General features: G+C 44.7%; 1 protein-coding gene and 1 long non-coding RNA gene across 3 annotated transcripts; one reads left to right on the top strand and one right to left on the bottom strand.

Annotated features, from left to right (window-relative positions):
* Window positions 1-3282: 3282 nt before the first annotated feature.
* Window positions 3283-7070, bottom strand: LOC125014009 (mRNA decay activator protein ZFP36L1). Its single transcript, XM_047595013.1, has 2 exons — window positions 6927-7070; window positions 3283-6291 (listed from the first exon to the last, which is right to left on the bottom strand). Exons 1-2 carry the CDS (start codon window positions 6978-6980, stop codon window positions 5038-5040), a joined length of 1308 nt encoding a protein of 435 aa, XP_047450969.1. The 5' UTR covers window positions 6981-7070; the 3' UTR covers window positions 3283-5037.
* LOC125014010 lies at window positions 6223-9470 on the top strand. Of its 2 annotated transcripts, none has more exons than XR_007113426.1 (2): window positions 6223-6482; window positions 6934-9470. It is a non-coding gene; the product is annotated as an uncharacterized LOC125014010 (long non-coding RNA). The 2 variants fall into 2 exon arrangements; XR_007113425.1 differs by having other exon boundaries at window positions 6223-6508.
* Window positions 9471-11464: the final 1994 nt, after the last annotated feature.

The following is an 11464-nucleotide window of genomic DNA, read 5'->3' as shown; positions in this document are numbered from 1 at the left end:
GAGATGTCGATTCAAATGTGTTTTCATTGTTCATAAATAAGTGCAACAACTCCTCGAATAAATCTAGCCACAGCACCGCAAACTACATCCTCCCAGGTGAATCACCACCTTTCTGAGGTTTTTTCTACATCAACCGAACATTAGACCATTAGACCTAGATTTACCTTTCACTAGTGTAGTGTAGAGTGTAGCTTAATTGCAGCTAATTTGGACAAGATATTGTGTCTTTCATTCCTGAAATCAGAGTTACTGTCTGAACTATTTCTATTTAAACTTATTTATAAAAGACTTTAAGCATTAGTTTGACCGATCAGTCTCCTGCAGAGAGTTTAATTCTAACATTAGAGCCAGTAGTGCTCTACACACTGCATTGCACGGGTTAGACTTCTGCATTCATTTCATATTTATATTTTTAAATTATTTATTTATAATTCTTAATTTTCTACAAATTAAAAAACATACAACAACAACAAGAGGGAAGAAATAGTACAATGACGCTCTCTAATAATAGTCCATGGTGCAGCTTTCTTATTTTCATAGTTTAAGGGTTGAAGTTGTTTCTTCCATTAAATTCTTTAGGTGCGAATGCTCTTGGCCCTGAGGCCACGTCCACACATAAGAAAACGATCTGGTTTTCCTTGGCGTCATGTAGAAAGGCTGTAGTACATATCCCAGGCCTATGTGTGGCGCTGTTTCTTCTAGAGACCTCAGCCAAAAAAAAAGGAAGAAGAAATAGAGGAGAACCTCGCATCGACCTTTACAAACATTCAGTCCGTGATCGTTTTTATCCCGTGGTAGTGGTGCAGTACCAGTATATATTGAGCCTATAGCCACTAACAAGGGTCAATATCTGATGCAGCACCGTCACAAGCCTGTTGTCCACCACTGATGTTGTTGTTGTGACGTCAAACAGGAACCGCACATGCTCCATATTTTTCTTTTTCATCCTGGGACCTGGATTCAAAAGGGTGCGATTCCTTTCACAGGAAGATCTGGATCCGTCATTAACTGTGCAAGACCTATGTGGTTTCTCTCAATAATTGGGTTTGTGCAAATGTGGCTTAAAGAACCTTGAAACTTGGACCTTGAAGAGGAGCACAAGAAAAAAATGGATGGGAAAGAAGGAGGAGGAGGAGACGGGGAAGAAGAAGAAGATGGAGGAAGAACATGGAGATGACGAAGGAGAGGCCAAGCAGTAGGGGAAGGATGGAGGAGACGAATGAAAATAAAAACAATGGATTCCAGCTCTGGTTCATGTTTTCAAACACTGAATCATCAGAAAAAGTGTTTCTGTGGTTATGAGGAGATCAGTTGCTGCCACTGGATTATTAGTGGAGTTCTCGTTTCCATGTTTGCACAACCAGTAACTGAGCCTCATTCTTACATCCGGTTTGTGGAACATGTTTCTGCTCCTGATCAAAGTTTATTTTTTTAATCTACACACACACACACACACACACACACACACACACACACACACACACACTCCTTAAAACTTCTACCCCGTCCCGTTCCCTGCAGAGCATCCTGTTGACCGTTCGATAGTTCTTTCTCCCTCTAAGCCCGGGAAATAAAAACCCTTCCCTGCTGCTGAACTCTCCCAAATCACTTTATCTACCCATCTCTCCCTCTTTCTCTCCCCCCTCCACACACAGGGAAGCCTCCCCTCACCCTCTCTCCCAGGCTGATTCCTGTCCATTCCCATTGAGCTGCATTAGCATACAGATGTTAGGCTGAAAAGGGAAAGCGGGGAAACACAAAGGGACTGCATGACCAGGAGGGGAGGGAGGAGGAGGGAGGAGGGAGGGGGGAGGGAGGGGCCGAGGGGGCTGCACAGGGATGGCCCTTGGCCTTTTTAAGGTCTTACCAATACACACACACACATTCATGCACAAACACACACACAGGCATGGGCACTGAATGGTAAGTAGCCATGGGGGTTGTGGGAGTCTGCTCCTGCATCACTTCACTGTTATTCATTCACCAGAGGGAAATCCTCAGCCGGCCCTCAGCTGAATGCCAGCACACACACACACACACACACAGACACGCACACACAGACACACACAGAGACACACAAGCAGACACACACGCACACACACACACACACACACACGCACAACAGCATCAGAGTGGGATGTAGACAAACACTTTTTTTTTAAGATTCTTTTATTTTTACAATATTAATTGGATCAGAATATCAGAATATTTTACTGATCCTTCGAGGAAGTTGTTTTCATCTCCCATAAAGTGATTAAATATATAAAAGTATGTGAGATGCATGCATAGAGGATCAAATGAAACACAGAGACGTTTTAAATAAATGCGACACAAGCAAAAAACTGAGTCTGAAATGTTAAGAGCACATCCTGTGCTTCACTCTAAAGCTTTAACAACATCCTTAAACATGTTACACCTGCATCCAACGAAGACTTTAATAATAAAAATGGCTTCTGCTGTAAAATCATGCAAATAAAAGTTTTAAATGAAAAACATCTCGTGAGAAAAATGTGGAGTTACATTGCTCTTAGACTCTTTAAACGTAGAATTTAAAGTCTGATTCGACCAATGCGCACGCACACAGACACACACCCACACACAGAGGGAGAGGGGAGGATCTCAACTTCTGCTCCACTTTGTGTGAATAGATGGAAATCAGTCACAAGTATCTCAGTGTCCCATTGTGAGCAGAGACGTCTTTGTTCGAGCATCTGTTGCCCAAACATTCTCCTCAGTGTCACTCGCTCTAAATTGGTCTGCTCAGACGAGTTGCAACAAAACTCACTCCCCTTCACACACACACACAACAAACGCACAACCACATAAACACACACACAGAGGGGAGGGGAGGGGTCGGTGGGTGGATGGGGGGAATTTCCTAAATGCAAGTAAAGAGAAAGAGTTAATCTTTGAACCTTTTGTGTGGGTGAGGCACAGATGATGGCGAAGGAGCAGGAGGCAGTGGTTTCTAAAGTGATTTTCATGGGAACCCGTCTCTGAAACACAACATTTGTAAAATATAAAACAAATAACGCACTTGAAAGACATTCATCGCAGTTAAATGAGACCAAAGAGAAATCTGCCACTGGTTTTCATGTCGTCTTCTTCTATATTTCCGACATATTTGAGCCTTTTATGTGGAGCTGCAGTCTTTAAAAACTAAGACGACACTATTTTGCTCGTGGTTTGTCCTGTTTCCATTACAATAGAGGAAAATTCTTAGGAAAACGTATTTGTTTTTGGACATGAGAGGACACAAAAATGCAGTGAGATTCAAGACAGTTTTTTTTTTTCAATGACTTTTATTTTGAAATAAAGGTGGACATACTGTATATATTAAGATAAAGAGCTAGGATATCAACATAACCCATGGAATGTAAACAATAGATGCACTTAAATTATGTGAAACAAGAAAAAAACAACACAATATCAAACAACTCAGTATAGGTTTCGCTTTGAAAAAAAAAAGAAACTAAATAAATAAGAATTTAAGTTAACAAAACAGCTCGCTGTCCAGTCGACAGCAGCAGGAAGCGTCTCTGGACTCCTCGGGGCAGACTGAGCGGACAACAAACAAACAGCAAAATCATTTCATTTTGAACTCGCGTGATTTCGCCTGCCGCTCAGAGACTTAACAGAGGCCGACCTGCAAACACATTGTCATCGAACTCTGAGATAAAACGAAGGCTTCAAATCTGAGGAGAAGGTCGCACACACAGGAACGTCCACACACTAAAACCACAGCGATGCGAGAGGTTTCTCCCCCTCTCGCTCCCTGTCTGATGGTCATCATATATCCACCGCTTTGCTTTGCATTCAGATAATCAGTGGGGAATAAACGGGTTTATTTATTACAGTCGAGGTGTGTGAGGCTTCTCGGAGAGGAGAGCAGACTCGCCGTCGACGCTCGAGAGCTCGGCGAGCCCTGATTTTCGCCAGGCCTCTCAGCCAATAAGGCAACATAAATGTAGAATGCCAAAATGTTTCTCCTCCTCCTCCTCGTGACCTCTCCTCTCCGGAGAAGCCGTCTTAAAGCTACTGGATATCACGAACAGAGCGGGTGAAATGCATAAGTAAAGCATAATTTCTTCGGCATTGTTAAAAATGCACAACACAATCACAAAGCAAACTCTGATAAATCATACAAAAAAAAAAAAAAAGAAAAGCAATAAATAAAAGAAAAGTGTTAAGCTATAATAACTATAACACTGTACATAAGCTGTTACATGGTTAAGGCTAGGGGTTATTAGTTACTAGTGGGTTAGGAGAACTCTAACAACAACTTTGGTAGCTAGTGAGCGTCAGTGGGTCGCCTACACTTGTGCTAGTTTTCCTTCTGCTGCTAAGGCAGTTTAACTGAACCCTTGTCAGGCAATAAAACGTCTGACAGATACAATCAAGTGGCCACAGCCATACGACCAATCAGTGAATCAATCAGTGACGGCATACAGTTATTTAACCCTCCTGCTCACGGGCGAGAGGGTCGCTGGTTTCGTACAGTCGCAGAGGCCCAAGACATGACCGAGGAAGTGCTGCAGGCGTCGAAGCTGTTTTCAAAAGAGTCAAGTAAGAAATAAAAAGCCGTGGGCAGCACATCAGTCATACGCAGGGCACGAACATAAACCAGGGTACAGGAAATTCTCACACAGAACTTCCCACTGAGCAGCAGGAGCAGCATGTGGATGAATGCTGAGCTGAGTCAAGTACCCTCCAAGAGTTCTCTAAAAGGAAAACGGGTATACAACAGTATACAGCAGTAACAATGGCATGAAAGGTAAAAACAAAAAAACTCACAATAAAACAAAAGTCAGCTAAAACTGGACAAACACTGAGCAGCGCTACAACTGCTAGGATGAAATGCAATATGCACAAAGATAGTTTACTCGGCTGGATTCAGGAAGGAACCGAAAACCTAACGTTTTAATCCTCGTGTCCCGTTTTGATTCTGGAGTTTATCTAGACGCTTTACTGTGTGGAGTTAAAACAATTAGAGCATCTATCCCTGGTTAAATTCAGCCTCGCAGTAAAAACCCTCCCCTACTCGTCTGAGACAGACAGGCGGCTGAAGATGGGCAGGCGTCGGCCCTCGAAGCTGGGCGACTCGGCGCCGCTGGAGGACGAGCTCAGGGAGCAGGAGGACGTGTAGCCCTCCTCTGAGAGGGAGTCGGCCGAGGAGCAGCGCTGGAGGCCGGGGCGGCCGCTCAGAGACGCCGGTAGCTGCTGGGGGAGGTGGAACGGGAGGTTTGGGTTTTTGGGGGTGAACGTGGAGGCGGGACACCTGCTGCTGACGGAATCTGTCACGGCGTAGAAGCGGAGAGGCGACTCGCCGCCCTCACCCGCCAGGTCGCTGATGCCAGAGAAAGGGTAGGGGCAATGCTTCAGCGCCCCCGGCTCAGGGAAGAGGGGGGAGAGGAGCTCAGGGCTGCCTGTGGAGGAGGGAGGAGGGGAGACGGAGGAGGCCCGGGTGAAGAGGAGGGAGGAAGGCTGGGACTGCTCTACTGGTTGGAAGGTCTGCGGGGAGGAGGAGAAGCCGGCGAAGCTGAAGCTGTGGCGCAGCAGAGGAGGCCTCGGCTTGTGTTTCTGTGGCGGCGCGGCGGCGTTGAGCTCGTCGGCGTTGTGGATGAAGTGGCAGCGGGCGCCGTACGGGCAGAAGCCGATGGTGTGGAAAGTGCGGCACGGCTCCGTTTTGTACTTGGGGTGTCGGCTGAGGCCGCGCAGCTCGTCCAGGCCGTGAGCAAACTGGCACTTGGCGCCGTACTTGCAGGCGCCGCTCTCCTCGTAGGTGCGGCAGAGTTCGGTCTTGTAGCGGGTGGAGATGTGGGGCGGAGGGGCCGGGGCCTGGGCCTGGGCCTGGACCTGGGCCGGGGTTCTGGAGGCCGGGGAGGAAGCGGCGGAGGAAAGAGACGTGTTGCTGAGGCAGAGCCCCGGCGGAGGCAGCAGCACTGACGGGGTCACGGCTTTGTCGTCTCTGGCGTTGCCCTCGATCATGCTGACCGAGCGGTCCACTCTGAAGGGAATGTGGCTGAGCGAGGAGCGGGGAAGCTGACTTTCTCTGCTCCACTGCAGGCTGGGGGACATACTGAGCCCCCAGCACGGCGACTCGGCCACTTCAGAGCTGCTGCTGCTGCTGCTGCTGTTGAACTTGGAGTTGGGGAGGGTCACAGGGCAGAGAGAATGGCGTCGCTGGAAGCCGAGGACTCTTTGACTGTGCTGCTGCTGCTGCTGCTGCTGCTGCCGTTGCTGCTGGGAGCCGGTAGCTGAGCCATCTGTCGCCTCCAGGCCGCGGAAATTCTGTTGCACAAAAGAAGAGGGGAGAAGAATAGATGTGAGCTTTCTGCATTCCTGGAGCACTGGAGCGAGACCAGCGGGGCCAAGTCAGGCTGAAAGGAGGTTTTAGAGCTGCAGCTGAACAGCCACATCAGACTGGAGAGATTTGCTCCAGCATGCATGAAGAAGTCGCTTTTTATCTCCCAAGAAAAGTAGTAAATTGCAACATCATCCAGTCATTGTATGAGAACTCAAGAGCAATAAGACATTGCCTAAACTTTATCTTTTTTTAATATATTTTTTACATATTTAAATTTTAAAAAGCAGAAATGTCCAAAGACTGAGGAAATGAGAAATCAACTAACTTGTGAAACCTTTAGAAGCAGCTTTTTGTTTTATTTAAATATTATCACAATAAACTCTCATTTTCGTCACTGCACAATAATTTTTCAAACAAAAATAAACCACAAAATAAAAATCTGCAATGCGGCAAAGACAGGAAAACTGAAACCTCTTTACGAATTTGTAATTCTACTCAGTTTATGTAACTTTTTAGCACTCCGTTATTTCACCAACATGAAGAAATCATGTTAACAGACAGACGAGACACGCTTCTCTCTTAAAGAAGTTTTAAACTTGTTATTTTGGGTCTTTCTCACCTTGCAGAACTCCTCATCCAGTTCCAGGAAAGGTGTCAGAAAGTCGGAGGGCATGATTCGCTCCAACCGTCCTCGCAGAGCTGAAGGAGCCGGACGTCTGATCCCACAGTGGAGGAAAGTTTCTGGGCTCCGGGGAGAGAAGTCGGAGAGAGATTTCAGTTTGTCGTGGAGAAGCTTTTTTTATTTTTTTTTGTTCCAGCCAGGGGAAGGGGGAGATAAAGATGAAGGCAGTGAAGGACACGGAGAGTTGGGAGGAAGAGCAGTGTGTCCCCGGGAGGAAAGTTTCCCGACCATCTGCTGGAATCTGCTTAAATAGTTGGGGAAACCCACCCATACGCCCCTAACCCCCCCTCCTTCCCCTGCCTGTTTGCTTCAGGGGGCAGGCCAGGGAGGGGAGTGTGTGTTAATGTGCGTTAATGTGTGTGTGCGAGTGTGTGTGTTGGGGGGTTGGGGTCTTGCATTGTAATGGTGTGCTGGGGGGCAGGGTGGGTGCAGAAAGAAGAGGAGGGAGCTGCTGAATGAAGCTACTTTTCTACCCATTCATTACCAAATCCTTAAAGGAGCATTCTTCATTCTTTTAACAGGCCGTCCTCTCACTTTGTTCAGGAGCGCTGCAGCTAAGGAGTTAATGGCATGTGGTGCAAACAGCAAATGCATTTATTGTCGTTGAAGTAGTTAAAATACTGGTTGAAAATATTTAAAAATGTGTTTGCATTCAAGCCAGGCTGCAGCAGCTGAGCTGAAATGAGGAAATGATAGACTCAAAGAACCTTGTCTGCTTTTATTTTTGTCTTTTAATAGTTGGCGTTTTATGACATTACAGCAGACTTTAAACATAACATCTTCATCGTGACGTTGATGGGAAACTTGTCATGTTTCTGCAGTAAATTGAGCTTTTGAACAGATTTGGAGAAGCTCTCCAGCTACATCAGAAAAGACTTTACTGGCCGAGTGTGTGTGGGGACGTTAAGTCTTAGGTTTTTGGCAGCTTCTTCTGCTTCATTTAGACCTGACATCCTGATAATTAGATACCAGTTGGTGTAAAAACACGATAGCGACCGTTTCAGCAAAGTTGTGTTGCAGGCGACAAAACGTGAAAAACATCGTCAGATTTTACAGTTGAAACTTGTGTGTTTATTAACTTCCCTAGTTTAATATGACACACAAAATTCTATAAATATTGTCTTTGCACAGTCATGTTCAGTCATGTTATAATTAGTTCCATATTTGTGACTTTATTATTATAATATACAGTGAAATAATCCCAGTGTCCACATATGAGGATATTTTTTCCCCCAAAAAACTACTTCCTGTTCAAAGATGATGCTTAGTTTTTATACTTCTTAGCTCCTACTAATCCCAAATACCTTGGAATAAATTAAAAGTGCATAGCAAACTAAAGCTCGGCCCTCAAGAGGTTAATAACAAACACTTGTAAACTTTGTAAGGATGCGTTTCAGATTCTTTACGTCTCCAGTTTTGATGGTTTTATAAACGCTTCAAACCTTCTTCTTCTTCTTCGTGTTCATACTGAAAACAACACAACGCACCATCAGTGACACAACGGTGTCTTGTTTAGCAGTTTGTGTCTGTGTCTCCTCCTAAAGTCTGAAGTGAAGTCGTCTGGAGTGTAAAGATGTATTAGACTGACAATTGAGCCACACCCGGGTTTAGTTCTTCAAAGAGGTGTCAAAAGACGCCTTAGAGGCAGAAGGGACATTATTCACTGAACTGAAGCCAGGACAGGACGAACTAAAAGCCAAGAAATGAAGAAGTGACCAGACCTGCTACTATTACTCAACTTGTTGTTTTTATGAATCCGACCCGACGTTGTGTGTCAGTTAGACTTTATAATCGTGGCCTCACGTTTGTGAGAGATAAGAAGCCATCCTGACACGTGGGCCAGTGGAGATCCAGCCACTCCTTCATGCTCGTCATCACGCTCCCTCATTTCAAACTAGTTGAAATGCAAATTCGGGTGATTACTGCGTCCTCAAAGCTCGGAAGATGGAAAAGTACCAACCACTCACAGCATCAGTGCAACACTTCCTGTTGGAGTGGGACGACGTGAATATATCACACTTTTGCATTTCATTCAGTACGAGGCAGTTATGAAAAGACTATGCAATGTTTTATGTCTCTTGTGAAAAACAAAAACCCCAAATCCTGTTTAGTTCTGAACCACAAAGCTGAACATTATCTCTATTAAATGGTCTCTACATCCTAACATGGTTCTGCCATCAATCTTCTTATCAGTTAGAAGCTTTTGGGGTCCTGACCTGTGCTGCCACAGACTCAGCTTGTGATTGTTGATTTTCATGCATCATAAATTAGTCTTCGCTTTGTCCTGGAAGTTAATTAAGGTGGCACAGTGCAGAAATGGTACAGCTAACAGCATCTAAACCATAAAGAGTTTAAATTGCATCCTGAAGTTCATTTTATAATCATGTCTGAACACATCGTTTCAGGATTTTGATCATTGTTGCTGTGTGCATGTAGTTTTTTGCTGTTTTAGGGACTGAAACAATACAATAAATAATCCGACTGGCATCCAAACCATTCCTTAGTTATGCTAATATAACTCTAATCATCATAATGTGTTGATCTTCTCCACGTACTTTAACTCCTGCTGACTTTTGAGTAGAAGGTGTGTAACAGGCAGAATTTTCTGTGTGTGTTCAGATGAGGAAATTCATCTCAGACCAATCACGTTGAAGGTTGTAGCGTGCATGCTAATGTACGCCACACATCCATTAAACTACTGCTGCTCTGTAAAGGTTGGGGGAGGGGGGTGTATAATTAGAAATAATAGAACAGGGACATTTTCTTACAGTCAGTGTGGTTGCACTCATGCAAAGGCCCACAAACGGTTGACCATCAAAAGGAAGGACTACCGCATATAAAGATAGATTAATGAGTGAGTAGATAGATAGAGATACTTTATTAATAGCGTGGGAAATTCTTTTTCCAGCAGCAAAAAATGAAAGAACAGGTAGAGCTTAAAGCTTAAGGCTGTTTTTTAGAGAACTGTGGGACACACACATGTACGTAGCCTGCACCGGTTCCAGACATTTATACTCGTGCACTCGTCAGTCTACACCACTCAAACACAGTCGAGTTAACGTTTGTTTCCACTTCCTGCTTCACTTTCAAGTCAAGTCAACTTTATTGTCAATTCTGACATGTGCAACACAATACAGGATTGAAATTACCATCACCAAAAGCCTACGATGCAGCGACTAAGCAAAACAGGAATATATAACATATACACCTATATATTCAACAACTGTGACTGGAACTTCGGCAGAAATGTTGTGAAGTTTTGCAGAAGACGAGTCGTACAAATGCTTGTATATCTGAACTTACTCAGTTAACCTTTTCTTGACTTGTCCAATTCAAAACTGTGGAGAAGAAGAAGCAGCCGGAAACACTAAAGCGTAAACACGCTACTCCCAAGCGGACCAATCATAGCCCTTGCGTTGTCTGCGTTGCCGCTACGTTTCAGCACGTCAGGCTTCTGGCTACAGCAACAACACAGACACCAAAGTTTCAGTCGGCATTGTTCAAAGCGATGTAGGAGGTGTAAACAAAAATTAAGCCGACTGATGAAAAAGACACTTAAATGCACCATAAGTAACGTGCACATTATATACGAGATTAAAAAGCTGAACTATTATCCGTTTGATTGAAACGCCGGTCTGCCACATGAATAACTCCAGTTGTTTTTTATATGAGGTCAACTGGAAAGAGGGCCGTATTAACCCACTGACGAAACACATATCGCCACCTAGTGTGGAGGAGAACATGTTGCATGTAAACTGGGCCGAGGACCACATTCAGAAAGCTGAATTTGGAGCATAGCTCCATTAAGATGTGCATGGAGACGATGTAGATATAGGCTACTTGGGTCTAGTCCCACGGTACCTTGAGGTCTGGGCTGTTGCCACAGCTACAGAAGCCTAAACCACCTAGTAGCCATCAGTGTGGGGCAGAATAAGAATAAGTTTGATTAATTGGAGTCAAAAGTCCAAGAAAGTTTGGTTTATTTGAGGCTGAGTGACAGTTCATCATAAAAAACTCACAGCAGACGTGTCTTATCATAACGCCTCGCTGATACAGTTACCGTGTGTGTGTGTTCAAGGTTAAAACTGTAATCCAGTGCGGTTTCCTCCCTGTGGTCTGTTGGTTTGGTAACACACTGACTGTCGTTATGTATTCCTCTTTTCTCAGCTTCTCTTTCTTTCTACTCTAAACACACACAGACACACACACACTCATGACCTTATCGTTGTTGTATCCGTCCCTATCGATAAGGCAGAAGAATCAGTTGCCTGTCTGTGCTGTTGTGGTTCATAGTGACACAGCAACTGAATCTGTTGTTACGTAACAACGCAACTGTCTGTGGGTGTGTTTGTGTTTGTGCTCGGTGAGTATGTGCTTTGTTTTTCTGTAGTGCGTTGGTGAGATGCAGAACCACTACGGGTCTCAAACCGATAACACACAACCTTTCGCAGAGATCGACATCTTCTGATGCAATA

Source organism: Mugil cephalus, chromosome 9 (assembly GCF_022458985.1).
Source record: "Mugil cephalus isolate CIBA_MC_2020 chromosome 9, CIBA_Mcephalus_1.1, whole genome shotgun sequence".
NCBI lineage: Eukaryota > Metazoa > Chordata > Actinopteri > Mugiliformes > Mugilidae > Mugil > Mugil cephalus.
Note: the sequence above shows the minus strand (reverse complement) of the source record. Positions and strands in the feature narration are given on the sequence as shown.

Excerpts from the sequence above, each read along its gene's own strand:
- LOC125014009 (XM_047595013.1), bottom strand. The coding sequence starts at position 6,980 with ATGCCCTCCGACTTTCTGACACCTTTCCTGGAACTGGATGAGGAGTTC. Across the intron at positions 6,292-6,926 it reads TGGATGAGGAGTTCTGCAAG|AATTTCCGCGGCCTGGAGGC; the intron begins GTGAGAAAGACC and ends TTTGTGCAACAG.